Below are 25,684 nucleotides of genomic sequence, written 5' to 3'. Positions count from 1 at the left end.
TTCTTTCTCTTTTAGAACTCACTCAGAGCGAGTAACCAGAACAAGAAGCCGTAGAAACCAAAGAACCGATCCCTACAATGGTCGCAAAGGAACTGAAGTGCTGGCGCTTCCTCTTGCCTTAAATAGCCATGTGGTCCAATGCGCACAAGCACCAAGAGGAGCTGTGGTATTCCACACCGACAGGCTTCAGCGCAGGTACAGAACCCATTCTAAATGATTCAACGGATCACACCCCAGATCTTAAATAGCTATTTCAATAGCACAATTAGGCTTTGACATACCACAAGACTATGTATTTATATAATTATTTTGTATGTATTTAAATACATTATAGACTATGCCTGAATTTCCTAATAAATAAATAAATATAAGTTTTACAAAGTCAGGGAGGTATTTTAAGAACCATGCCAAGTGTCTTAGTTATCATATCTCCCACCCGATCAGGAATTTTATTCAAAACTTGCACTACTTTTTATACAAAAGGTTTACCTTGACCCAGAACCATAAGACTTTGACTCAATGCCATGGAGACAATCTTGTAGAGAACTAATAAGTACTTTGCAACGATCATCAGCAGATACTTTGGACTGTTTAATTAAAGAAATGGCAGTCACCAAGGTTTCTATAGCACTTCCATAGTCCCCTAGAAGGTGAAAAAACAATGTGGGTGAACAGATAAATGGTTTCTAAACATCCAAACACTACTATTTGTCCAGCTGTTTTCTACATCTGTTACAACACATTACTACAGCAGTCTATGCTCAGCTCCCAGAAACAGCCAAGAGGGTTCATAAAACTTTGCCTGGACTATACAACTTCAGATTGTAGAGGAAGCTAACATGACAAACTGCTTCTTCATACAAATCGCATCCCTCCACATAGAAAACTAGAGAGAAGAGTCCTAGCCTAGCATTATTTTTGACATGCTAGTTTTCTATGCTCAGGAATTTTTTTTGGTGGGAAAACATTCCATTATAGCACCTGAAGTGGTACAATACACACAGACGTTTAGCATCTTGCCTGCTTTTTTGTGGAAATAGGTCTAAATTATGGAATATTTTCAATGGGATATATTTCTCCAAGCAATAGCAGCTTTCAGTTAAATAGCAGATTTCAATTAAGTTTAGATTATGGAACCAGACAGTCACCAAATGAAATATACTGACCAGCACTTGCATCTGATACAGCTCTTGAAATGGCACTGCTAGAGATGGCCCTATTTCTATTCATGATTTCTTCAAATTCAGCTTCACTTAAAGGTGTCCTTGCAGCATCTATTTCTCTGTAAACACACACAAGTTCAAAACTTTTACTTCCAGTTTAATCAAGGCATTTGTTTTAACTCTAGTTTGCAATCCTAAGCAAAGTAACACAAAGAGAAAGCTTTTTCTAAATCAAGATATTTTACAATGCAAAACCTGCAGGCTAGAGAGAGAAAAAGCATATCACAGAAGCTACAGCTCTGTAAGTAGTGTTGAAATCTTCAATTAAATTGTCTATTTATGCAGTACTTTCCATATTCAGGAAGCTTTAACAAATGCTTACAAGATTTTCAGCATTAAGTAGCTTTTGCCTCAAACATATATATAATTGAGGTAGAGGAAATTATGGCCCACTCAAATCAGTTTCTAAACAAAGAATTTTGCCCTCAACATGTACCCTTAATTCCTATTTATAATGAAAATAAACAATAAATGTTGCCAAGCGTTAAGAATGTTCTATGGTCTGTAACGATATTAATGCTTTTAACACAAGCAGTGTGATGTACTGGATGCACACTGAACTAGTTGATCAAATCACCTGAAGTGTCAGAAATCAACTAATCTTCTTCTGAAAGAGCCCCCCTGAACTTTCATGTCTAACAGTTTTTGCTTTAAACAGATCTGGAAGTTGACAATAAGAATAAAGAGAGCTTTTCCCCTCCTACAGGTACCCCTGCTATGCTTGAAGTAATTCCACCCAGCTTACTCCTTCCCTTTTCACAAGAAACACACTAATCTAGATAATGAGACCTAGTTTGACTGAGGCACCTAGAAAGAAGATCATGCCTTAGAATGCGATGTTAGACTATATGTCCTTCATATTCCTTTCAGCACTGCAAAATTATATGGCTTTACTTGTTTTGAGATATGTTCCTTTGAAATGTTAGTTCTTCTGGTAGAAAGAAAATGCAGAATGATAAGCAATGCTATCCTCTTAAGAGCAAGAAGTGGATCAAGATCCTATAGCTGATTTAGCGTAAGAGGAAATGTCTAAAAATTCATACCTCCCTGCGTTTTGAGTATTATTTTTCGTTTGTCTCCAATACAATGGCATATGTAATTGTTCTCTTATGGACATGTTATTTCCAGTGAAACGCCTATGATATATAATTGACAATTTAAATATAGTTATGGATTGTAGTTGAGATCATCATGAAAATATTGGACATTATGTGCAGAGGTTCTACTGCTTTCACCACCCTCAGCCCTCCCTTGCGAGTACTATCTTAACATAAGAAGACAACAAGGGTTTGATTTTTTTCCTTTTAAAAATGGGTTCTCTGGATATTCTTTCAAGCAATTATGCTCAACGCTCTAAATTTCTAGACTTTTATAAAATTTCAGACATTAATTCCATCAACAATGACCAAAACTGGAATCAATAAGCTTAAATAAAAAATTATACTTATTTAAAAATTATGCCAAAGCCTCCCTCATATGCATACAACATGCAACTGTATTTTTAATGTATCATATAAACTATTGCGAGATGGTACAACATGCACAGAAGACAAACCGTATCACAGGAGCAGAAGCAGCAAAGGGTATAATCCAATAGGATTTTCTCAAATGAAACTAGAAAACAAGTGTGAATTTAGACCTCTGAGGTAGCGGGTGACACTGTGAAGCCACCATGGGGTGCCTATGCATCGCTATGAATAAGTCTTGAAGAATGGAACTATACCTCTGTATCACCTCCTGGATAGCTTATAAAAATAAGCAGGTGAGGGGTTTTCCCTCCTTTCATTTTATTTTAATTCCCCAGTGGTAGGTTCTCCATATCATTCACCATCTAAGATGGTTGCCCTAATCCATCAGTCAGATCAAAAGATTACTCTAAATCACAGGTGTTGCAAAGAAGAGTTTCCCACCTTCCTAGAGATGCAGGTAAAGGACATAAATAAGGAAGACATCTCAGCCTAAGAGAATGCACAAAGGGCTCTCTTACTGAAATGAGACCATTTCAAAGTCTGACTACTTAAAAGAATGAACAAAAAATTATGTTGCTGTACCACTAGGAACCAGACTGCAACTTTGTACAAGCCAAGAAACCTTGAGAGGTGGGAGATTCGAGCAATTACAATTTAAAAAGGGTACAAGCAAGATACAAATGCTACCGTTAACAAGATCTCCACATTTATTTATAAGACAAAAGGGACGTAACAATGAAAGCAAGAATAAAGACAAGAATGCAGGTAAAGGAAAGATGATGACCTTAGGATTGTTTTACATGCACTAGTTCTTAAACTGTGCAGCAGACTTCCCCTTCAGATAGCATAGCACACTTAGACAGGGAGCAATTAGTTCCAGGGAAGGATAGAATCTTGAGGCATGTAAAGCAGAGCCTTCCTTCCCTCATCAGACAAGGCATGGGTAGGTTGAAGGAAAGGATCCCCACTGGTTCACATTGGGTCTGTAAAAGTGATTATGACTACTCCTCCACTTGCCCCAACATCCTAACCTAATTTGTTAAGACCTGCTGCTCTAATGGTCTATTCGAATTTATTCTAATGTTCTTTCCCTGATTTCAGGATGTGTGATCACAGATGTCTTGTTGTTTTACTTTATAATGCCAATGTTAGGTTAATGTCTCAATCCACAGATCTTTGCACAAAGCAGCAGCATACATGCGCACAACTGTGTGCAAGGATCCTACATGAAATTGATGATGCCGGATTGTAGAGGCCCAGAAGGTAGTATAAGTGTAAGAGTGGCAAGAAACTGAAATATTTTGAGAAACAATGAACTAACATTCCCACAATTGAGAAACACTTCTGAAACAAATATACTGAGACTCTAAAGTTCCTAAATGAGAATAGATACATTGTCAATATGGAAACACACTCACCTGCCTGGTGGCCCATAATCACCTCTGTCATATGGTGGAGGTCTGCCATATGGATCTGAAGGTGGTGGACCACGGCTGTCCGATGTAGGTATGCCACTGTTGGCTGGTGGGGGGAAGAAAGCTGGATTCACGTGTGGGGCTGGTGGGGGAGCACCCGGTGGTGGCCCAGGCAAGTGAGGAGGAGGAGCCAGTGTCAGAGGCGGTCCTAGTGGACCAGGTGGACGAGGGGGGAAGGGGCCTGGAGGCGGAGGAGGACCCTGCTGTGGGGGTGGAGGACCTGGTGGAGGACCATAGCCTGGAACTGGAGGTGGAGGACCTGGGGGAAGTGGACCCAGTGGAGGTTGACCAAAGGGTTGTCCTGGAAATAGAACTGGAGGAGGGGGGCGGTCACCACGATTAGGAGGACCAGTTAATGGAGGAGGTAGAACCTGGCCAGGTGGTGGAGGACCTGGTGGGCCTGGAGGGCCAGGAGGACCTAGAGGTGGACGTGGAGGAGTTTGTCCAGCTAAAGGGGGAGGGGGAGGAGAAAAGAGAAGTAGTGATTTCCACAATTAAAATGGAGAAAAATCTTGTGAGAATACGAAGAAGCACTTTAATATGCATGGAAGGCTATTTATCTGTCTTCAATAACAGAGTTATCAAATACCAAGCAACTCTAATTGTGGATAAACAGCAGGTATCATTTAACCCTTCTATTTGTATTCCTTAGCAAGGAGCCAACATTCTAAGAAAGCAAAAGATTCCTACAGATGGCTGAAGGTAATTATTTCAGGCATAAACTCATGAAGGGGAAAACTAATTTTAAAAAACTATAATAGAATATCATTTGAAACAAAATTTCTTCAGAAGAAAATGCTAACAAAAGTGGCCATAGTAGAAGACTCTGTAGTATTCCAGGAGTCTCTTCAAAGCAGGCCAAGGCTCTCTCTAGTTTACAAAAATCTTCAACAAACTTGCACTGCCTCGAAAAGTTTCCTGTATGGCTGCTTTCTTCAAGAGAATTCCCGTAGAGATCATGAGAATTTGCCGCCTTCCCCTCACACTGATACTGTAGCAATGATGAAGAAACAGGAAAAATACTTCAAGTTTTGAGTTTGTATTTTTACTTTAAAAAGTTTTTTAGAAGTACTGCAGTCTTTGTCAAATCACTCATTTCTTTAGAGAAGTTACTAAAGCGGCTGGCTGACATCCAGACTAATAAAGCACATGTGCAGTATGGCTGCATTCAATACTGAATATGAACATGATGAATATTTATATACCACTTTTCAACCAAAGTTCCCAAAGTGGTTTATGTAGATAGACAGATAGACAGACAGACAGGCTCCCTTTCCCCACAGAGGACAATCTAAAAAAAGAAACGTAAGATAGCAACAGCCACTGGAGAGATACTGTGCTGGGGATGGATAGAGCCAGTTGCTCTCCCCCTGCTAAATAAAGAGAATCACCACTATTAAAAGATGCCTCTTTGCTCAGTTAGCAGGGGACTAAAGAAGCATGGGTGCTCGGGGGCCAGGAGAGTGATCACCCTTTCCGTCTGAAGCGCTCTGTGCCACCCAAAAGTGTTTCTGTTGTTTTAAACTGCCCAGAGATGGAAGTTTGGGGTGGTCTACAAATTCAATCAATAAAGTATGTTTCTGGGGATCATGCAACCCCCAGGAACACTTTTCTGGGTAGTACAGAGCAATCGAAAGGATCAGCAAAAATCCACCTCCCCCACCACTCACTGCTTTAGTCTGGAATGCTACGTGCACACTTTTTTAAATCTTAAAAACACACTACGCAGCTTTTATGAGTTCTAACACTCAAGGTTGCTCTGCTGGATCCTAAATGGAGCCTGTTCATCTACAAGCAAGTTGTTCAGCTTAGAACATATCACTATTTCAGAATAAAATAATCTTATATTCCAGCAACAAAGCAACACCACCTTATGAATGATCATCAAGTCAATTATTAGAATGCCATTATAGGGTGTATACAAAGGCAACGAAGTACTATGAACAACATATTACCTGGAAAAGGTGGGGGGGGTCCTCCTGGTCCAGCTGGTCCAGGAAATCTGTCCCCTCCAGGAAGGGCACCTGGAAAACGACCTCTCCCTCTGCTGCTTGGTGGAAATGTTGCCCGTGAACCACCTCCTGGAGGACCAGCCTTTCCTTCTCCAGACATCTGACCTGACTGGGTAGCTGCAGCAGTGAAACAAAATTGCTTTTATACAACATGAAATTAGCAAGGACTTTCAAATGAGATCATGAAATTCTAGCATTAAAGAGACACAGGTGTTTCATGCTTAGGAATAATCATTTTGGCAAGGATCCAAAGAGCAACTATAAGCATAACTAAGGGTTTGGATGTACCCAGTAGCACCCAGTGTCTCCTTAAAAGTAGAACCCCATGCCATGTCACTAACTGTTTCTGGGCTCTCGGGGGGGGGGGGTACAATCCAAAGTCCTCTGTGGAAATGAAGAATTAGCCGCACATTTATTTGTATTCTGGCCTCTATTATTCTAAGACTAGCAATAAAACATGTCCCTTTCTCTCTCCACAACTATGCTCTCAGGGCGGCGGGGAGAGATCTCAAACATCAACAGTAGTTTGAATAAGATATTATTTCAGTATATAAAACTTTAGCTAATATATACCTTAATGCTTAACAGCCAAACACAGAGACAGCCTTTGAGTTGCCAAATTAATATTTTTCCTCTGAAAAGTGCCTGTAGCTGACAGCAGTACTTACTTTTCCTTGACTGCATTTCAAACTGACTCAAAAACTGCTTATTACATGGAGTTACAACAGGATTTTGACCATGCAATTCTCTTTTGGGTAATAGATCCAACAGTTTTTTAGAAGATGCTTCAGATCCCACACCTACAAGTGCAAACCTGAATATGGAATGAAGGAAAATAACACCTTTAGAAGCTGTTCACAAATTTATATAACCATTTTTAGAACACTGTAAGACGTAAATGATCATTACGCATTACGTCAATGCATGGGCAAGTCTGGAAGTAGGCTTATGTGTTCCCTTTGCCCTCTCACAATGCACAGAACACCCAAGCTAGGAAATCCCACTAAAATTTGAATGCAGGATTTCCCAGTGACTGCAGTAATAATAAGTGACTGGTAGGGAACATTAGCCAGAGATGTGGTGTGTTGTACATTTGGCAAGAGGATCAAGGTAAGGAGAACACAAGCTTGAGACCCATTACTAATCTCACCTGTGAAGGGTGGGTGAAGGGAGAGAGAGGCCATATATTCCAAACATGCCCTTAAATGATTAACTGAAACATTCTGGAAGAATTTGGAAGATATCCCTAAAGTTAAAAAGCTCATTAATTCCCTCTTCTTTAAAAAGAAAAAAAGAACTAAAGCTAATTCATAATTATGAAGACGAATTAGAGAACCCAATCAATTGCATAGTTGTATTAGAAAGTCATTATCAACTACATTCCAAGCACCTCACTGTTAACTTTCATCTGTTAGCCATATACAGTCCACAGCTCTCTATACTTGGGAGAGGCTTTTCCTTTTGCTTAAGCCACCTGTTCCTTTTTCAAGCCCTCCTTGAACCAATTTCTTCAACAAAGTATTTTCTAGACACACAGCCCTCAGACATTCCCCAGTCGCCACCAGTTAAACTTGCAGAGACTTCCCAAAATCCTGTTCTTGCCCCATCTTTGTCCTGTCCTATCAATTCCAGACAACCAAAATGCAGAGTTCCTACAGCCCCACATACTGTTAACTAAATTTCCCCACTAAAATAATAAAGTGGGGAAATGTTGAATTTAAACAAATTCTTACCCCTTAGATTGGCCATTAGCACGGTTTTCAAAAAATTTTATCTCCAAAATATCATTTACACCAAGTGAATGGACTGCTTCAGTCAAATCTTCATCTGTGGTCCACTGAAAAATATTCATAGTTAACATCTCATTTTTGAATACAGTAGGGGAGAAAAACAATTTCTTTCCTGCTGCACCATTCATGGGAGCAGTACTTAATATATTAGATGCATTTGAGCTGATATATTCCATATGAAAGGATGTCTTTACCAAAATTGACTTAAAGAGTTTTTGCTTTTTAAAATAAACTGCCTATGCCTAGCTGATATTATCTGAACTTATTTTGTTTGTTTCAAAAATAAACTATTTTTAATTTACATCAATAAATTTCTATCACCAATTCAAAAGAGCATATTATAATCATTACCTAGAGAAATGCAGCTGGATACTTACCCAGGTAAGATTCCCAATATACAATGCAATTCTTTTTCCTGTATATGTGTAAACAACATTTGGTGCTGATCCTTTGCCTACATCATCCCCAACAGATGGTGGGAGAGAGTCCATATAATCACGATCCTCTGGTGCATCGCCGTTATTGGCAGATGGAGAAATTACGTCGTCATACAAATCTATTTGATCATGCCCACCATATTCAGCCTCCTAAGATAGAGAAGTTATAGATAAAATACTTTTCTCATTTTCAATGAGAATTGAAATTTCAATAAATTGTCAATTTGAAATGTCAATTTATCCCCCCCCCCGAGATGGGGGGGCACATTACATCCAACGTTAGAACTCAAAAGACAGATGTGCAGTTCAAGTTTTGACACCACTTAAGAGAAAATGCATGAACCTGATTGAGTTCCCCTCTATTCTTCTCAATAACCTGGCTACTGTAAAAGAATTCCAACAAAAACTTACAGTCAATTTAGAGTTCATAGCACATTATGTACATGGCAAAAGAATGTCATTATAGTAACAGATGTCAAACATATTATTGAGGCATCCCTGTTGCCATATTTATTTTTACAGCAATTTCATTAGTATCTATATCAAATGTTACAAAGCTTTGCTCTTAAAAAAAAAAGTGAGAAGACTGAAGTAAATGAAGACAAACATTCCCATGAAGCACAATGGACAGTATTCAGACTTCAAGAAACTGGGACTCTGGTATCTGCTTCAACCCTAAGTTAGCCTTGGAAAAGTTGCTCTGATTCAGACTAACCTACTTTACAGATAGTTCTTGGGACAATTAACACACAATATGTATTTTTTGCTTATCCTGAATTTTTGTGATAGTAAACATAAATTTAAATGCAACACACTGAACTCTAAACATATTTTTATTCTGAACAGCACTTCAAGTTTCAGCTGCAGGGCATGAAGGAAAATGTTTATTTTAGAAATATATAATTTCTATATGTTTACCTTGGAAATATATAATCTCTAAGAAGATGATTCTCTTTAAAGTGAGAGAGCAGTCATCAGAACATTTGCACAAGACTTAAAGTTAATTGATATTCTAGATAGAAAATACATCTGAATTTACTCTGCCATTATTTATTTCTCAGATTTATATCCCACTCTTTCTGAAAAGCTCATAGTGACTTACAACATTCTTTAAAATTAATAACCCTGTCCTGAAAGGGCTCACTCTCTTTTTAGATTAGAGAAGCACTTTTTAAAATCCAGATTAGAGCACCAGCATATCAATAAGTGAGAAAGCAAGATATTTTAAAATAGCCACATGAATAATTACTCCAGTGAATCTTGCAGGTGACAAGTCAGCAGTCCCCTATCTTTGTGCTCCTCAATCCTACTGTTCTCTACACCAGTGAAGGACAGATTATTACTACTTTTGAAGGCTCAGAATCATGGAGTTTCAGGATGCAGGAGTAGAGGAACTTGGCTCCAAGCTTGGTGCCATGATACACAGGGCTATAGTACTGATATTGCCAACTGGGCGCTCTCCTTCCTAAATGAAGAAAGCCAGTGATCCTTAAAATATAGAAAAGAGCCTTGTAGCAGGTGGGGCTCACCTTAAGACAGTGTAATCTCACCTGAAAGGACTGACCTGGAGACAACTTACTGACCACAAATGGCTAACTGCAAGTCTATATTACCCAGGGTTTACTACCCTCATTTTCACTTGTTACCAGTGCAAGCTGGTATCAGTGGCTCCTGAAACTTTAATGCAAAGAAAGAGAACCAACCAAACATGAAGCCTCCTTGGCTCAGTAACACTTTCATCAAATACAGAGTTAGCTAGCTCTTTCGTTAATGGCACCCACACCATGGAGTGCTCTCTTAGTGATTTTCACTTCCACCCCCACCTCTGTTACCAAGTAGAACTTGACTTTTCCAGACCTTTAAAAATACATCAACAAATCTGATGAATATAGAGATAAACTACACTGAAAGAAAAAGTGAGCAAAAGCTAGAGGTCTCACAAAGAATACAACTAAGTTCCATATATATGTGTGTGTGTGTGTGTGTGTGTGTGTGTGTGTGTGTGTGTATATCTCCAACAAGGGGAAACGGGACCATCCTATTATTAATCATCATTATTAATTTTTTTCTAGGTAAACTGCTTTGAGAACTTTTTCTGTGCTGAAAAGCAGTAAATAATAGTAATATAACTTTGAATATCTCCCTTGACGTATCCACACTACAGTTTTGTATTTTACACAAAATTAATGGTCATACTTCCTCCAAAGATTCTTGGGAACTGTAGTTTACCAAGGGTGATGAGAATTCCTTGTTAGAAACCCATTTATTTCTGCAATACCTGCAACAAGGAATGTACAAGTAGATGCTACAACAGGTGCAAATCATAATGAACTTCAAAAACAAACTATAAATTGCAATGTATAGTCTTTCAAAATTTGGATCTTCAATTACTATGCAATTACAGAAAACCTCTAACATTAGGTATTCAAATTAATTACCTGACATTGAAATTTGTAGATTCAGCCTATATTGCTATGCATATGAACCAATAAGGCCCATCAAACACAATGGGACTTACTTCTGAGCAAATATGACATTGTGAGCAGTATCACTGCTGTGCACCTACTGAGTGCATATAGGGAGCATCTTATCCCATATGTACCTCCCTATTCCCTCAGTTCCAAATTCTATTTTCTTTCCTTTACGGAAGCAAGAATGCAGAATCAAGCCCTTTCAGTGAAGGCGCCAATATCATGAAGTGTTCTCTCTAATGGTTTTCACTTGCCCTCACTATGGTCTTCTGTCATCAAGCAAAACATGACTTTTCCTGAATGCATTGTCTAGTGACTGGAATAAATATACTGACTGTTTCACAGCCGTTTCTTAATACATTAGCAATATCAGACCCAGCAAGAATGGAGAAAAGCAGCATTTTTGTAGCACCAACAGTTGTCCCTACTCAAACAGGAGTGCCTCCTGGAAGAATGACTCCTGTTCCAAACTAGAAAGAACTGAGTGCCATCCACTAACTAGAACTATGGCTTTTATAAGCATCTTTGAAATGTAGTCATGCCATCAGTTTAAAACATTGCCACCTTTCTGAACAGATGTTTAAAGCAATCCTGAGATGTGTTTATAGACATGTTCTTGCTTAATTTTCAACATCTCCACAACATTCCCCTGAGACAACATAAGAGAATGAAACCAAGAATGGGTGAATCACTCAACTGGTTTCTAAATTTTTCAGCATCAAATCAGGTAAGAAGTGGAGGTCATACGGTACTCCTGACTTTCACTGCATGTTTTGTATTTCTGCCCTTTCTTGCAACCTCCTCGGAGATCAAGGATTCTGCCTTTTTCTAAGCCTATTTTTAAAAAACCCAGTCTTCAGTAAGCTTTCTATCCTATCTAAAGAATATTAAACCCAGGAAGAGAGCCATTCGGACACAATTACTTTATTAAATTGAGTTTTAGTTTTGAAAAATTATGAAAGGATGTGAGGGAGGGGTCTGCGCATGGCGTGCACGTTGAACAGAGCGTTTCTGTAAGGAAAATTGAGCGGGAAAACGCTACCTTACAAAGGTTTGTGGAAGAAAATGTTTTGCCGCTACTACCCCCGCCTACCAAAGCCACCATGGTGTAGGATTTACAATATTGTGTGTGAGTACACTTTAGGGAGAGCTTTAGTCTGTTCGCGCAAATATATATATGGCAGCTTCCAGGGAAGCGCCTACTTGCGCCGCCGTCTTAGAACCTTTCTCGTCCCGAGGGGGGGAGAAGGAGGGAACACAAGCCCTGCAGCGTTACAAGAGGCTCCATCGCCGGCTCGCTGTTTTCCAGCCCTTGGGGCCTCCCAGAGAAAAGGCAACTAGGCGGGAGGGGCAGGCATCTCCAGGGCTCGGCCGCGCCCCCTGCCGCTCCAACAGGGGGTCCCCCGGGCGGCGAGCCCACTCCCGGGAGCCGGTCGGAGCGTCAAGGGGGAAGCTCACGGGCCGCCCGGCGAGCGCCACAGCACACAATGGCGGCGGCTTCTCTTCGCGCTGCAGGGCCCTTACCGAGCCAGCCAGCGCGCCTCTCCCTCACGCGCGCACCGCCCAGCCGCACCAGGCCTGCCCTCCCCGCCTGCTCTCGACTCTTCGCGTCTCGGCCGAGGCGGAAGCCGGGCGCGCGGGGCCTCTACCTGGTTAAATTCCTCTCCAACATCGGCGTAGATGTCTATGTGGTCCACGCCGTCCGCCATATTCCGCCTCTCCTCCTCCCTCGCCGCCGCCAGCCCCGCCTGGCTCTCCACAGCTGCCTGCCGCCGCCAGAGAGGGGAGGAGTTGGAAGGGACGCGACGCCACTTCCGGAGGAAAACAAGGGAGCTTCCGGTGGCGGCGGGCTTGAGTGTGTGTGTGTGTGTACTTCTAATCTGGGGAGGGAAGGCGCAAGGGGCTCGCACACGCTCTGTTGTGCGGAGGTTGGCTGGTGTCTCCATATGTGGGTCTCTACTCGGTTCGTTGCTCCCCAGGGCCCCACTAGTCATGTTATGGGGTGGCTCGAGCAAGGATGCTTTTCAGCATTCACAGCCAGAACTTATGCTGGGGGGCGCGGGTCTTGCTTTTTGACAGGGCTTACTCCCAAGTAAGTGTGCGAAGGAATTGTGCTAGTTTCTTAGCCCAATTCTATGCATTTTTAGTCGAACCTTAAATTAGAACAAAGGACTTTACTTTGGAAATAAAGTATTCTGCTTTTTAGGGATATAAAATATCTTTATAGGGTTTTTTTTAACCTTGGGTAGGGTTTATAATGATTATCAGTAATAAAGTGGTGGTTCTCTTTTGTTTAGCAGAGAGGGAGCAACTGTCCCTGTTAACCCCTGCTAAATGAGCAAAGAGGCTCAGTTTTTTTAAAGTGCCGATTCTCATATTTAGCGGGCGGGAGAGTAACTGGCGCTATCCAACCCCAGAACAGCATCCCTCCAGTGGCTGTTGCTGGTATCTACCTTCTGTTTCTTTTTAGATTGTGAGCCCTTTGGGGACAGGGATCCATCTTATTTATTTATTATTTTTCTGTGCAAACCACTTTGGAAACTTTTGTTGAAAAGCGGTATAGAAATATTTGTTGTTGTTGTTGTAAAGCAGCAAAGCTTCCTGTGGCACATTAAAGACTTAAAAGGGGGGGGGCTTTTTGTGTGGCATGTTAGCCTTTAAGGTGCCACAGAACTTATTGTTGGTCTTGCTGCAATAGACTAGCACAGATGCTCCTCTGGAATGTCACTATACATTTTTATTATTTATTTTTCATATTTTGTAGGCTGCTTTTGTATTGAAACAATACACTTATTTACTGTGCTGATATTCTCCAAAGCAGACAAAAATTGTTGGTTCTGTGTAAAAGTAGAACTAAATGGTTCCTAAAGGAAGTTGACCTTAAGAATATATGATTCCTCCTGGATCAGACCAAGTGTTCATCTACTCCAAAATCCTACTTCTCTCACAGAGCTAATAGGTAAGATTTGAAGGCAATAGCCCTTTCCTGCTGTTGCTCTCCAGGACCTTCTACCACCTAATGATGGGATTTTGCTTGTTGGGAAAACATGCCCTTCAAGCACTACATAAGTTTCATTATCCATAACTTCTGCATTCTGTCTTGCAAGGCACCGATGTGTTCTGATTAGTGCTAGAAAGAAGTCTGAGTAACTGCAGGCTTTGTATTTTCCAAAAGAACAGCCATTTCCAAGTGGTGCAACCTGAGACATTTTTCGGACCTTGCATAGCCTATCCAAAAAGTTGCTAACTGAGCAAGGAGGCACTCTTAAAAGTGGTGATTATTTTATATTTAGCAGGGGGTGGGGAGCGATTGTCCCTCTCCATCCAGCACATCATCCCTCCAGTAGTCGTTGCTGGAGTCCATCTTTCTTTTTAGTGTGTGTCATTTGGGGGACACAAAAGCATCTTATTATTATTATTTTTAATGTAAACCACTTTGAACGTTGACAAGCAGTATATAAATATTAATCATTGTCATTGTAGTAACCTAACATATCTGCATTACACCTCCTTCACTCCATATTACAAACTGCAGACTAAGACTTTTTCACCATGCCTAGCAGCATCGTTTCTCTCTCCTTGCCACCTTTGTTTAATATTCAGCCTAAAGAAGAGTTCTGATTAACTAGAAAGTTTGATCACTACTTTGTAAAGTATTATCAGCTGCTACTTCTGTGTTAATGTGGTTTGTGTTATTTGCAGAGAAAAATGTTTTATGTGGTCTAAATCAGGTTATTTACGAATTATAACCCTAGCTCAGCTAGATTGCTGAGAAATACAAAGAGTATTGTATGGAGAAAGCAGAGAGCATGGATTTTCTTTTTTATTATTATAAGCAATGAAATTACATACAGCATCTATCATCATATTCATATGGTTGTTCAACTCAAAGTCATGAATTTTAATTCACAGGTAGTACTTCTTACTCCTAAGTAGTCCCATTGGTTACATAAGATGCCCTGCAACTTTTCCAGACCATAGAACTTACAAAAATTGTACATTTCACTTCAGGGGAGTGCAACGGCGATACCCCCCCATCCCAAACATGGTGCCCTGTGTGACTTCACATCTCACTGAAAATGTGAGTTGCTAGCTAAAAAAAAAAAAGACATTTCAGACTCAATATTAACGAGGATCCAGACTTTCTAAGCATTTCAGTTGAAAGTACACTGTAACTGACTTAAAGGCAGTCACCAAAGGACTGGTAGCTGGGATGTGCACGGAACTGTTCAGCGCTCCATTCTAGAAGTGCTGAACCGGTGCCATCAACCGGCGTTTGAGCAGGTTTGGAGGGGGGAGTTTGCGGCGTTTGAGCAGGTTTGGCTGGTTAAGGGGCAGGGGTGGTGCTGCCTACCTGCCAGCCCTTGCCCTGCCACTCCCCCTCTGGAGCTCTCGCAAAAAGCGGATGTGCAGGGGTGCAGCATGTGCGCATCGGCCATTTGCATGGCAATGCTGATGCAGGCTGCAGGGAGGCATGCTGCAGCCCCACACACCCACTTTTTGTGAGAGCGCCAGTGAGGGGAAAGTGGCAGGGCTGGGGCTGGCAGGTAGGCAGCACCTCTCCTGCCCCTTAAAGGAACTCGCCCTCCCAGGAGTGCACAGAACTGGTTCCATGTACATCCCTACTGGTAGCTGGTTAAGTGTATTCTACAAACCATTCTCCCACAATTGTCACTTTTTTGTGTGTTTCCTGCCAGCTGTCTTTGGGCACACACGTTTTGGGTACATACAGCCTCTTCTGCCCATCGAAGGCAAAGAAGAGATGACAGTGGTTCCCTTTGTAAATATGGGTGCATCTCTGGAGGTATGTCTGGCTTGTTTTGTCTCATAGTGCCTACATCGGTCAACTCCTTGCTCAGAAGAGCCTCTAAGTCTGCCAGTTCTATCCCCTACTACAGTGCTCCAAGTGTTTTTCCATAGTTATAGAAGTTACTGCATAACATGCAGGTTGACTTGCCTTTGCTGTGCCTTTGCCCCTAACCCCCATTTGACATTGGTTTAAATGGCTCATCTACCATGAATTTGCCAACCGCAAGGTTTTCCAGGAACGGAACCTTCTCAGTTGGTGAGGGGTGACTGTATGTTGTAAACCAATCCATAGCCGGTTTGAGCCGGTGTACAAATATACTAAATAAATTCTCTCAAATCCACATCCATTCATCTTCCTCCAATGGAGTGGACAGTTCTCTGGGGATGATCTTTCTTAACTCTGTTGCATTGTCATACATTGATATTACAGTAGATGTCACTATAATTTAAGTCAAATTAACCAACCCTGATCCTGCAGTTCTTCTTCTTCCAGATAGATATGAACACATCTTTATCACCTTTATGAACACATCTTTATCTCAAGGGAGAATTGTAGAATTAGATCTTTTGGTAAGTATTCAGGCAATATCCTCGTTTTAAGGCAGACAATTGAATGTTCAGCTACACTTTCTTGCTTGCCAATAGCTATATACTGCTTTTCAACCACAAATAAGTGATGAACAACTCTCCCACACTCCCTTAACAAGGGTTGGATTCAAAAGTTCCCTTCCTCCATCGGTTCCAGAAGAAGCTCCTTTTGATGGAAGAAGGAAATTTATTGAACAAGGCCCATATCAATTAAAATAATAAATTTAAATTGGCAATTAGAAAAACAAAGCAAAACAGCAGATAACACAAGATAACATCAAAGTTCCAAAATGGTTAGGTAAAAGAAAAAAGAAAAGGCACAATTAAATAAATAGGTCTTTACTCTCCTCTGGAAGAAGCGGAGGTGGGGAAGGAGGATACAACCCACCCATAAGACAAAGGTGTGATACCTAGTTGTCTGTACTGACTGCTCCTCTAAATATAGGTAGGACAGCCCATCTATTATGTTGCCCTTGGCTAGGAGGTAGGGAAAGAAAGGTGGAGATCTTCAAAAGATGACTTCATAGCTTCAAGGAAATTGGTGGATAGGGAGAATGGAGGCAACTGCTGAAAGAAGGAAAGACATCTGAATAAAAACTCCATTATTTCAGAATGCTTTTGTATGTTTTGCTTTTATTATACCTAAATTCTAAAGCAATTCAGGTCCTATTGATTTCAGTGCAATTGATTGTATTCACTTCTAAATAAGTGAATCACAACATACAATGGCTGCCTTTTGGACCGGACTTCCAGGTGGAAGTCCTCCACGCCAGGGAGGGGGAGCCCCAAAATGTCTGCTGGGAGCTGGGATGACCATAGTGCTGGCCTGCACTGGGCAGCCAAGTGTGCAACTGGGGGCGGCTGCAGCCAGCCCAGCACCCACTGATCACGTCAATGCGTCACGGGGGCTAAGGGCTGAGCAGGCCAGCCTGACGTCATGTGCTTTGCTTGCAACACTCGCGAGTCGCACTGTGCAGGCACAGGGAAGCAGCTGCCTGCTCCAAGCCAGGCCCAGTGCCTTAGCTGCCAATGCTGTGGAGGCAGGCTGGCCACGGGCAGGCCCCCTCAGCCCCTCTAAATATAGGTATAGGTATATCCTCTAAATATAGGTAGGACAGCCCATCTATTATGTTGCCCTTGGCTAGGAGGTAGGGAAAGAAAGGTGGAGATCTTCAAAAGATGACTTCATAGCTTCAAGGAAATTGGTGGATAGGGAGAATGCAATCAGCGCCCCCCCCCCCCCCCGTGCACAGTCATGCAAGATGAAAGCAGGCCGCAGCTGCCCTCAGAATCATGCACTCGGCCATCCGGCACGGGCTGGCAGTGCAGCCACCCTGGTCACATGGCAGGACATTTTGGGAGAGCCCCAGACATAGCCCAGGCCCACTGTTTAGACAGCTAATTTAAGTGGCAGGACCGCCCATACCAGATGTGATAAGTACAGGTCAGTGGAAGTGTTCATAATTTCTTCTTTTTTTAAAAAAAGTTTCCAGCTTTCCCTGAGCATGATCTGGTGTTTTGTTTTGTTTTAAAGTGCATGCAGCTAATTTAAGTGGCAGGACTGTCCATGCAAAATGTGGCATGTGCAGGTCATTGGTAAGTTTCTTATTCAGAATTTCTTCTAAAAATACCCCCCAAAAGTTTCCAGCTTTCCTTGAGCATGTTCTGGTGTAAGAAATAGTGCATTGCAACATCTTTGGGGCGGGAGGGGGGGGGAGGCCTTTAGGTCCAGGCTCCAAATTTCCTCAGTGCACCTCTGACAACATAGGTGACCCCATTTCTTATGATATCTGAAAATATTTCTCTCTTTCCCATTGTTGGACAGTTCTATCGAGTGTATTGTTCATGTGGAAATGACGTGCATATTTACTTTCCTTGTAGGAAGAATCTTACATTGCCTAATACAGAGAAAAAAAACTGGTTTCTAAAACAGAATACACTTTTAAAATATAATATCAAGCTGTTTGGACCTCACTGAATGACATGAAACTCCCAGACCAACCCATAAAAGCTAGGAACATGCTGTTTTCTCAGGTAGGTTCCAGACCTCACCCAGACCATGAAAAAATTCCAAAAAACCCAGGAAAAATCATTACTTTCCCAGAACATCTGGAAAATTTCTTCCATTGGAGAACATGGGGAATGCGACCTTATAGAGCTAGAAAAGTTCTAGTCACAGTGACATAAGAAGTTAAGTTGCTTGTAAACTCCAAGCCTCGCTTACTGACATGAAACTCCCAGACCAAACCATGAAAGATAGAAACATGCAGTTTTTGCAGGTGGTTAGCAGACCTCACCCAGACTACAAAAGAATTCAAAATCCTAGAAAAATGCATTGGAAAAATTATTTTATTTATTTATTTTTACATTTATATCCTGTCCTTTCTCCAAAGAGCCCAGATTGCTGTATCATGGTTATGTGTATCCTCACAACAGCCGTGTGAGGTAGTTTAGGCTGAGAGATACATGACTGGCCCAGAGTCACCCAGTGAGTTTCATGGATGAATGGGGATTTGAACTCGGGTCTTCCCAGTCCTAGTCTAGCACTCTAACCACTACACACCACACATTTTGCTTGCTACTGTAAGAAGCAAGCAAAATGTGGGAAACTGTTGTATTCTATCTAGTGATCTTTTGTCTTTTAGAAGTTTGTTCCAGTGGGGATCCTATAGGGCGAATGTGGGGTGGGTGGGGGTAGAATCGGAAATAAAAAGGAGGGAGAAGTAGGAGAAAATAGAGTTGTTTCTGAATAAAGTCTTAGTTAAACCTACATAAGATTTCTTTGTGTTTATGAAGGGAGCAATTACCATTGGACAGTATGGGTCATGAGACCTCATAGAGCTAAGAAAAGTCTAGAATCATAAGCAGAGCATAAAGACTTTCTTAATCACCTTGTAAGAAGGAGTCTGATGGAAGTATGGGCAAAATATAAAAAATGGAGTGTAAAATTCCACTATGGGTATCCCCAATTGATGCTTTGGCACGTAAAGAGACAAATATGCAATCTGAATGGGGTACTTATAGGGATTTGTTACATTTTCAAGAGAAGGGCTGTAAACTAAAAAATTTAAATGAAGTACAAAATTTAGTTAGTAATTGGTTTCAGTATCATCAGCTAAATGAAATTTATAAAAAGGATCTTAAGGTTGGGTTTGTGGATCAAATGTCGAGATTTGAGAAGGAGCTGTGTGAAAATGATGAAAGATTAGTCTCTAAGGTGTATAAGTTGTTGCTTTTGGAGGAGACAAGAGATGAAGTAGTTAAAACAACTATGATAAAATGGGCTCAAGATGTGGGTCATATGGCTGCTTGGGGGAAATTATGGAAAACTGATTTAAAGTTTACTGCATGTTATACTTTAAAAGAAAATTATTATAAGATGATGTATAGGTGGTATCTGTCATCTGACACTGAAAAAATTAGCATTAATGTATAAAAATGTTTCAAACAAATGTTGGAAATGTAGACAATGTGAAGGAACTTTTTTCCATATGTGGTGGTCATGCGGGAAGGCTAAGGCTTTTTGGGATATAATATACAATGAGTTGAAGAAAATCTTTAAAGTGACATTTCTTAAGAGGCCAGAATCCTTCCTGCTGGGAATAACTCAAAGAGAGTTCTCCAGAAGAAATTTAACATTTTTTATGATGCAACCATGGCAGCCAGGATAGTATATGTGTAGAAATGGAAAGACACTAAAATGCCCTCAAAAGAAGACTGGTTGATAAAAATTTTGAAATATGCTGAGATGGCAAAGCTTACAGCACTTGTAAGAGACGAAATTTGGAATGTTTTAAAGAAGATTGGGAACAATTTTTGCTTTACTTAAAGAATTATTTTTCTAATATGGACTTTTAGTAGGGTTTGAAATATAGTAATAATAACAGCAGGTTGGGTTGGGTAAAATCGAGTAGTACTGTGGAGTATGTATGTTTTGAATTATTATAGCAATGGTTTATATGTATAGTTATTGTGAACCGCGCAGATAGGCAAGTCAATATTTACTTATATGTAGAATTAGATAAAGGAATATAATTTTAAACATAAAAGCTATTGTAAAAACCAATAAAAATTTAAAATGCAAAAACCCCCGAAAAGACTAGATTCACAACAACATAAGACATTAATATGTTTGCAAACTACAAGCTGTTTTAATAGTATTTGTTTATTAAGTGTGCATATGTATACATTCAGAAATATATTTTATCATATAAAGAAATCTGTGCAAGCAACTGTATAAGCATGCATTCTTCACACAAATAATGTATGCTGTGCATAAAAAGCTGAATCCATCATTCAAATAATGTTTGGTGTTCATGGGATGACTTTAAGAAATGATTCATACACAAAGGGGAAAGAATTTGTTATCCAACAGAATGTGTGTGAGGTGTCCTTTATTTCTGGGAAACATACATGGTCAAACAGTTCTAAATTAACCTTTTCATGTTAATGCATACACTCAGGGGATCACTTCCGAAACTCATGCTATTAGTGTCAAAGGTTATGGTGGGACTGTCATAATAATGTATCTTATCCCGGCCCTTCCTCTAAATTCTAAATGTTCTAGACTCCCTCAAGGCTCTCTGTCAGCCTCTGTTCCAATTTTGAAGAGTGTTAAGGGTGTATTTTAGTGCCCTTGCTTTTTAATTTTTACATAAATGGGATTGCTATTAGATTTGATAACCCAAAGTATCATCCGCCAAAATTGGCAAACAAGCATATTTCCATCCTTTTATATGTTGATGATGCGGTTTTATTATCAAGGTCACCAATATGTCTTAAGAGGGCTTAAAATTTTTTTGCAGAGTTCTGTCTGGAAGCTAAGCTAGAAATCAATTATGATAAAACAAAGGTAATGGTCTTTGCTAAAAGACCTAAGAACTTTACTTGGTCAATCAACAGTAATGTCATCGAACAGATATCTGTATTTAAATATCTAGGGGTTGGTATTCAGGCTAGGGGTAGCAGGAAGGCACATGGGGACATGGTTGCTTATAATGCGCATAAGAGCACTACTGCCCTTCCGAAATTTCATTTCACCAGGGAAGGCCTGTTTATTCCATCCTCAATTGCACTATTGGCCCAGGCTTTGTATGGAGCTCAATTAAGTCTGCTCCCTAATATTGTCATTTTAGAGAGAATACAATCAAAATTCCTGAGGGCTATTTTTCAGGTCCCATGCTGTGTTTCTAATGTGGCCTTATGCTTAGAAGCCGGCTTGGTGAGTGTTACTGCTAAATTCTGGTTAGCTATGCTAATTCATTGGCTTAAGCTCTCTCTTTCCCCAGTTGGTCTTGTACCCCTGATAATTGTTGATGACTTCCATTCCTCTTGGAAAAGTGCAATTCAATCTAAGCCCTCTTTACTAGGATTTTTGTCTATGCAGCTCTTATCTAAGGGGTTGGAGAAAGCTAAGTCATTACTTAAACAGCGTATACCTGACATTGAGTATCAAGTGGACTTAGCCAAAGCCCCTTTGCTGCCCTTACATGAGCTTGTTAGATACCTAGTTACCCCTGCGGCCTACCTTTTTCATCTGCCTCTCCCTCACCATTGTAGAGTGTTTTCTTTGGAAAGATTTAATGCCCTGCCTTCTGCTCTGGTGGAGGGTAGATATAAAAAACTTTCATACCATCTACGCCTCTGTCCTGTGATGCTAACCAGGTAGAAAGGCTAGAGCATGTGTTTCTCTGCTGTGAATTATATAACAACATTAGTTCAGTTTTTCTTACACCTGTGCTGAGTGTGTCTGGGGATTTTGCTCCTCACAAATTTTTGTTATCTGATTCAAGTCCTCATATTACTCAGGTTGCTAAATTTTGTGCAGCAATAATTAGAATAAGGCAGGCCATATTCAAAACATTTGTTAATTGCTAATCTCAAATAAGTATCACTGTTAAGTTTGTTTTTATGCTTCTTTTTAAAATTCTTTTTTACAACATATATTGTACTATAATGTATGAGCTTATGCTTTATGCTGGTTTAAGACCACAATAAAAGATTTGAAATGCTCTAAAGAGGTATTAATTGTAATATAACTCTTAAGCTTTATATAGTCACCAGTTAGACTGCAGACTTTGAATTCTTCTGCCATGAAGCCTCCATTCTGTTCCATGAAGTTTCCATTCTGCTCCATGAACTGCTAAAGTATTTCCGTGCTTACTTGTGTTGGCAGTTTGGATAATTCCTGCTGAAGTTAATGGATAAGTTCATTTTGGGTCAGCAGTCTAAATGGTGAAGATAATTTACTTGGGCACATTTTGGCTCACTCCACATTCCCTTCTTGTGGGACATTAGAATCTATGCTCTAGTGAGTTTGGGTAAGCTTTGAGACAGTACTTCAAAGACTCGATCAATTACTTCCAGATACAATAGAGATACATTCCAGGAGCAAAATATTCATGAATATAGCTGGCCATTGCTGTTCATTGCAACATAGCAACTGCTCTTTGGAATGTATTTCCTTTGGAGTGTATTTCCTTCTATATGTCAGGCTGTAAGAGCCAAATTGTATAAGACAACAAGGCTGGAATATACTGTGTTAATATACTTCAGGAGAATAGTTTGGAAAGCATGTACTAAGTAAGATGGAGGAAATCTGGACCTTCTGAAATGCTGATTTGTTTTAAACAAACAATAAATCTTTATCATTCACAGCTGCTTTAGAAAAAGGAGAAAAGAATAATAGTATCTACCAGTAACAATATGGTTCTATTTTATTTCATATTTTCATAGTGTTGTCCAAAAAGTACCGGTTACAATTGAATAAATCTACAAGAAGATGATCTGTACTGTTCCAGATCCAGCATAATCTGCTCATCTCTGAAGGCTTAGCCCCTTATCTTTTTGCCCTCAGATCTCATTATACTCCTGCCCATGACCTTTGCTTTTCTAGTTCCAACACCCTCAGTCTTCTAGGTCTCCTGGCCACTCAAACAACTTTGCCCTTTCTTCCTTGCTGCTCCTTATGCTTGGAACAGCCTCCTGAAAAAACCTATGCAATGCTTCCTCTTTCTTACTTCAAATCCCTTTTTAAAACCCATCTTCTCCATTAAGCCTTTGGCAAACCCCTTTGTTGCTATACTCTATTGTAACTAAGCCCAAAGACACATACCTGAAATAATTGCATCTTCTTCGCCAGTACAGTAATACCACCACCATAACAGATGTGAGGATTTCTGGGTTGTCTTGTCCATGTGTGTTGCAGTTGACACAGGGTAATATGTTTCTGAAACAAGTATAGGGGCCAGGAGCATCTGCAGGACTTTTTCCAGGGGAGGGGGTGGGCAAAGCCAGCAATCCAATACCCTGCTCCCTGGAGTATGGCCCATTTAATTCAATGGGAACTGGTTCAATCCATGGGGAGGGACAACTGCCCCTTCTTGCCCTCTCTGAATGCCCATGAGAAAGGTCAATGTTTAATTTTCTGAGACCGCTAGGTAAAGCAGTGGTCTTCATTATTTTTCAAATGGGGTTTGCTTTGGCAAAAAATAAGTGTGAAAGCCATTCCCCACTATTCTGACTTCTGCACAGCACTACTCTTTTCTCAGTCTGGGAGGGCCTTTAAAGTCCTCTTTTAAGAGTTCTGTGGGGAAAATGCTGGAAAGGGCTACACTTTCTGAACGCCTCTCTGAATGCCTTCCAGCACTCTCTGAACACCTTCAAGATAGTGCAGAGGCTCAAGTGGGCTCAGTTTTTCATAAAGAAGCCCCCCACCTCAGCAAAGCGCTGCACTGCACATAGTGATAATGGTGGTCTCTGCATGGTGCCAGGCGGACTGTATAGAGAATTCAGTCTCAACCAATGCTTCACATAGGTCCAATAAAACATTGGTCAGAGGGCCACAGTTTGCGTTGGTGGGGCTGCCACCAGCCCCTGGTCATACAGTGAAGAACACTGAGTTAAAGGATAACAGCAGGGCTAAATAAGGCTTTCTACCTGAGAGCTGAGGTCAAGACTCACTTTCTGTGGTTTTTGAGCATATTAGACTCAGAGGAGCACCTAGGTAATTTTGGAGCCTGGACCTAAAGGCCTTTGGAGGCCCCCGTCCTCAGCAAATTAAGCATCATGGTGCTTCACCAGGAGACCACACTATGTGGGGCAGGCTAAAGAGGATTTGGGGGCCCACCAGGGGCTGTGGAGGCCCTGGACTTTGGCCTCGAAGTCCAGGGGCAACAGCGCTTTTTACTAGACTGGATGGATAATTAGTCTAATAACTCAATATGGCAGCTCCCCATGATCTTCCCGATCAGCATTCTTTCTCTAAGGGAAAAACCTGACCAGTACAAAATTGCATAAAATATTTTCTTGGTTTTGATTGTTTTTAATGTTGTTTTAGAATATTGTTTTAACAATTTTGAATTGTTGTGTTTTAAATTTCTTGTTTTTGTTTTTAACTAATGTTTTAATGTTGTTTTTATCTTGTAAACTGCCCAGAGACATAAGTTTTGGGTGGTATAAAAATGTGTGAAATAAATAAATAAACTGTTTTGCAAGCTCATTTTTACTTGAATGATAGTAAGGAAGAAATTCTGGCTGAATCAGATACAAATGATTCATTGATCCTATAAGAAAAATACTAATCTTGGTTTCTCTGCTGAAATAAGTCAACACTTTTGTTAAAGAAGCAGGTGCCAGCATTTCTTATTCCAGCTGCTGAAAGGCTGTTGCATAAGAACATATGGCATATGACATTTCAAGTCTGTTTTGGCTCTGCAATTTCTGGAAAGGGTATTGACAAAGTTTTGAGGAGAAAAATGTAGAGGCCACAAACTGTAGAACAGAATAAAAAGTTCCCCTTGAGGGGAAGAAAGAACCAGTCCAAAAGGGTAAAGGTAAGTAGTTCATGAAATGTGGGAGTATGCAATATGTCAACTAATGTCACCAGTACCATAGAGTGCCTTTTATAATGGAATCACTGGAGCATTGTCTAGTTGTAGTAATGGTCTCATTCCAGTTCTTGGGTTTTGGGGCTTCAATACTACTATGTGGCACAGAATTATCTTGACAAAAATACATATTACATCAGCTTATTCTGTGTTGGTGTACTAATGAAATATTCTTGTATAACTTAAGTAGGTGCAGTGTGACAGTCCAAATCTCCAGTTTCAATACAACCATGATACTCTGTTGCCATAGCACACGGAATGTGTGTTGTATAGGTTGCGTTGAAACTAACTGGATTTGCATAAGAGCAACTTCCCATATGTTTCAACTGCATGATGAAGAAGAAGTGTCCAGTAGCAAGACATTCTTGGCTTGATTCTAGAACTCCCAAACCAATCACTGATTTCATGGTATGCTTCCTTCTTCTTTTAGCTATGGACCAAATGCTGAAGTTCATACTTATTTTTTTGCTTAGCCTTTATGCATCCCAGATCAACATTCCCAAAGAAATCAGCAAGAGTTTA

At 40.5% G+C, this 25,684-nt stretch overlaps 1 protein-coding gene and 2 long non-coding RNA genes across 11 annotated transcripts in view; 2 read left to right on the top strand and 1 right to left on the bottom strand.

Annotated features, from left to right (window-relative positions):
- The window catches only part of LOC128327324 (uncharacterized), a 45,804-nt gene extending 37,511 nt beyond the window's left edge, over positions 1 to 8,293 (top strand). For 4 of the 6 annotated variants that reach the window (XR_008308585.1, XR_008308588.1, XR_008308586.1 and 1 more), the window contains exons 6-9: positions 16 to 195; positions 3,865 to 3,955; positions 4,820 to 4,869; positions 6,942 to 8,293. This is a non-coding gene — a long non-coding RNA (uncharacterized LOC128327324). Of the gene's footprint in view, positions 1 to 15; positions 196 to 1,929; positions 2,746 to 3,864; positions 3,967 to 4,819; positions 4,870 to 6,941 lie in introns of those variants that run through there. The other 2 variants (XR_008308587.1, XR_008308590.1) reach the window with 2 other exon arrangements.
- Positions 1 to 12,681, bottom strand: part of CPSF6 (cleavage and polyadenylation specific factor 6) — a 41,033-nt gene extending 28,352 nt beyond the window's left edge. The window contains exons 1-9 of one of the 3 annotated variants that reach the window (XM_053256011.1): positions 12,527 to 12,681; positions 8,347 to 8,556; positions 7,913 to 8,016; positions 6,848 to 6,993; positions 6,123 to 6,296; positions 4,111 to 4,615; positions 2,267 to 2,359; positions 1,167 to 1,282; positions 490 to 643 (exon numbers count right to left, since the gene is read on the bottom strand). In XM_053256011.1, coding sequence (XP_053111986.1) covers positions 490 to 643; positions 1,167 to 1,282; positions 2,267 to 2,359; positions 4,111 to 4,615; positions 6,123 to 6,296; positions 6,848 to 6,993; positions 7,913 to 8,016; positions 8,347 to 8,556; positions 12,527 to 12,586 — 1,562 coding nt within the window. In that variant the 5' untranslated portion in view covers positions 12,587 to 12,681. The remainder of the gene's footprint in view (positions 1 to 489; positions 644 to 1,166; positions 1,283 to 2,266; positions 2,360 to 4,110; positions 4,616 to 6,122; positions 6,297 to 6,847; positions 6,994 to 7,912; positions 8,017 to 8,346; positions 8,557 to 12,526) is intronic. The other 2 variants (XM_053256012.1, XM_053256013.1) reach the window with 2 other exon arrangements.
- A 5-nt stretch (positions 12,682 to 12,686) lies between these two features.
- On the top strand, positions 12,687 to 24,758 carry LOC128327326 (uncharacterized). 2 transcript variants are annotated; one of them, XR_008308594.1, is made up of 5 exons: positions 12,687 to 13,836; positions 16,180 to 16,256; positions 17,809 to 17,870; positions 18,156 to 18,308; positions 23,010 to 24,758. It is a non-coding gene; the product is annotated as an uncharacterized LOC128327326 (long non-coding RNA). The 2 variants fall into 2 exon arrangements; XR_008308593.1 differs by lacking the exon at positions 23,010 to 24,758 and having other exon boundaries at positions 18,156 to 18,934.
- Positions 24,759 to 25,684: the final 926 nt, after the last annotated feature.

Source organism: Hemicordylus capensis, chromosome 5, assembly GCF_027244095.1.
Source record: "Hemicordylus capensis ecotype Gifberg chromosome 5, rHemCap1.1.pri, whole genome shotgun sequence".
In the NCBI taxonomy this organism is placed as follows: domain Eukaryota; kingdom Metazoa; phylum Chordata; class Lepidosauria; order Squamata; family Cordylidae; genus Hemicordylus; species Hemicordylus capensis.
The sequence above is the reverse complement of the archived record's forward strand: the minus strand, read 5'-3'. Positions and strand labels throughout refer to the sequence as shown.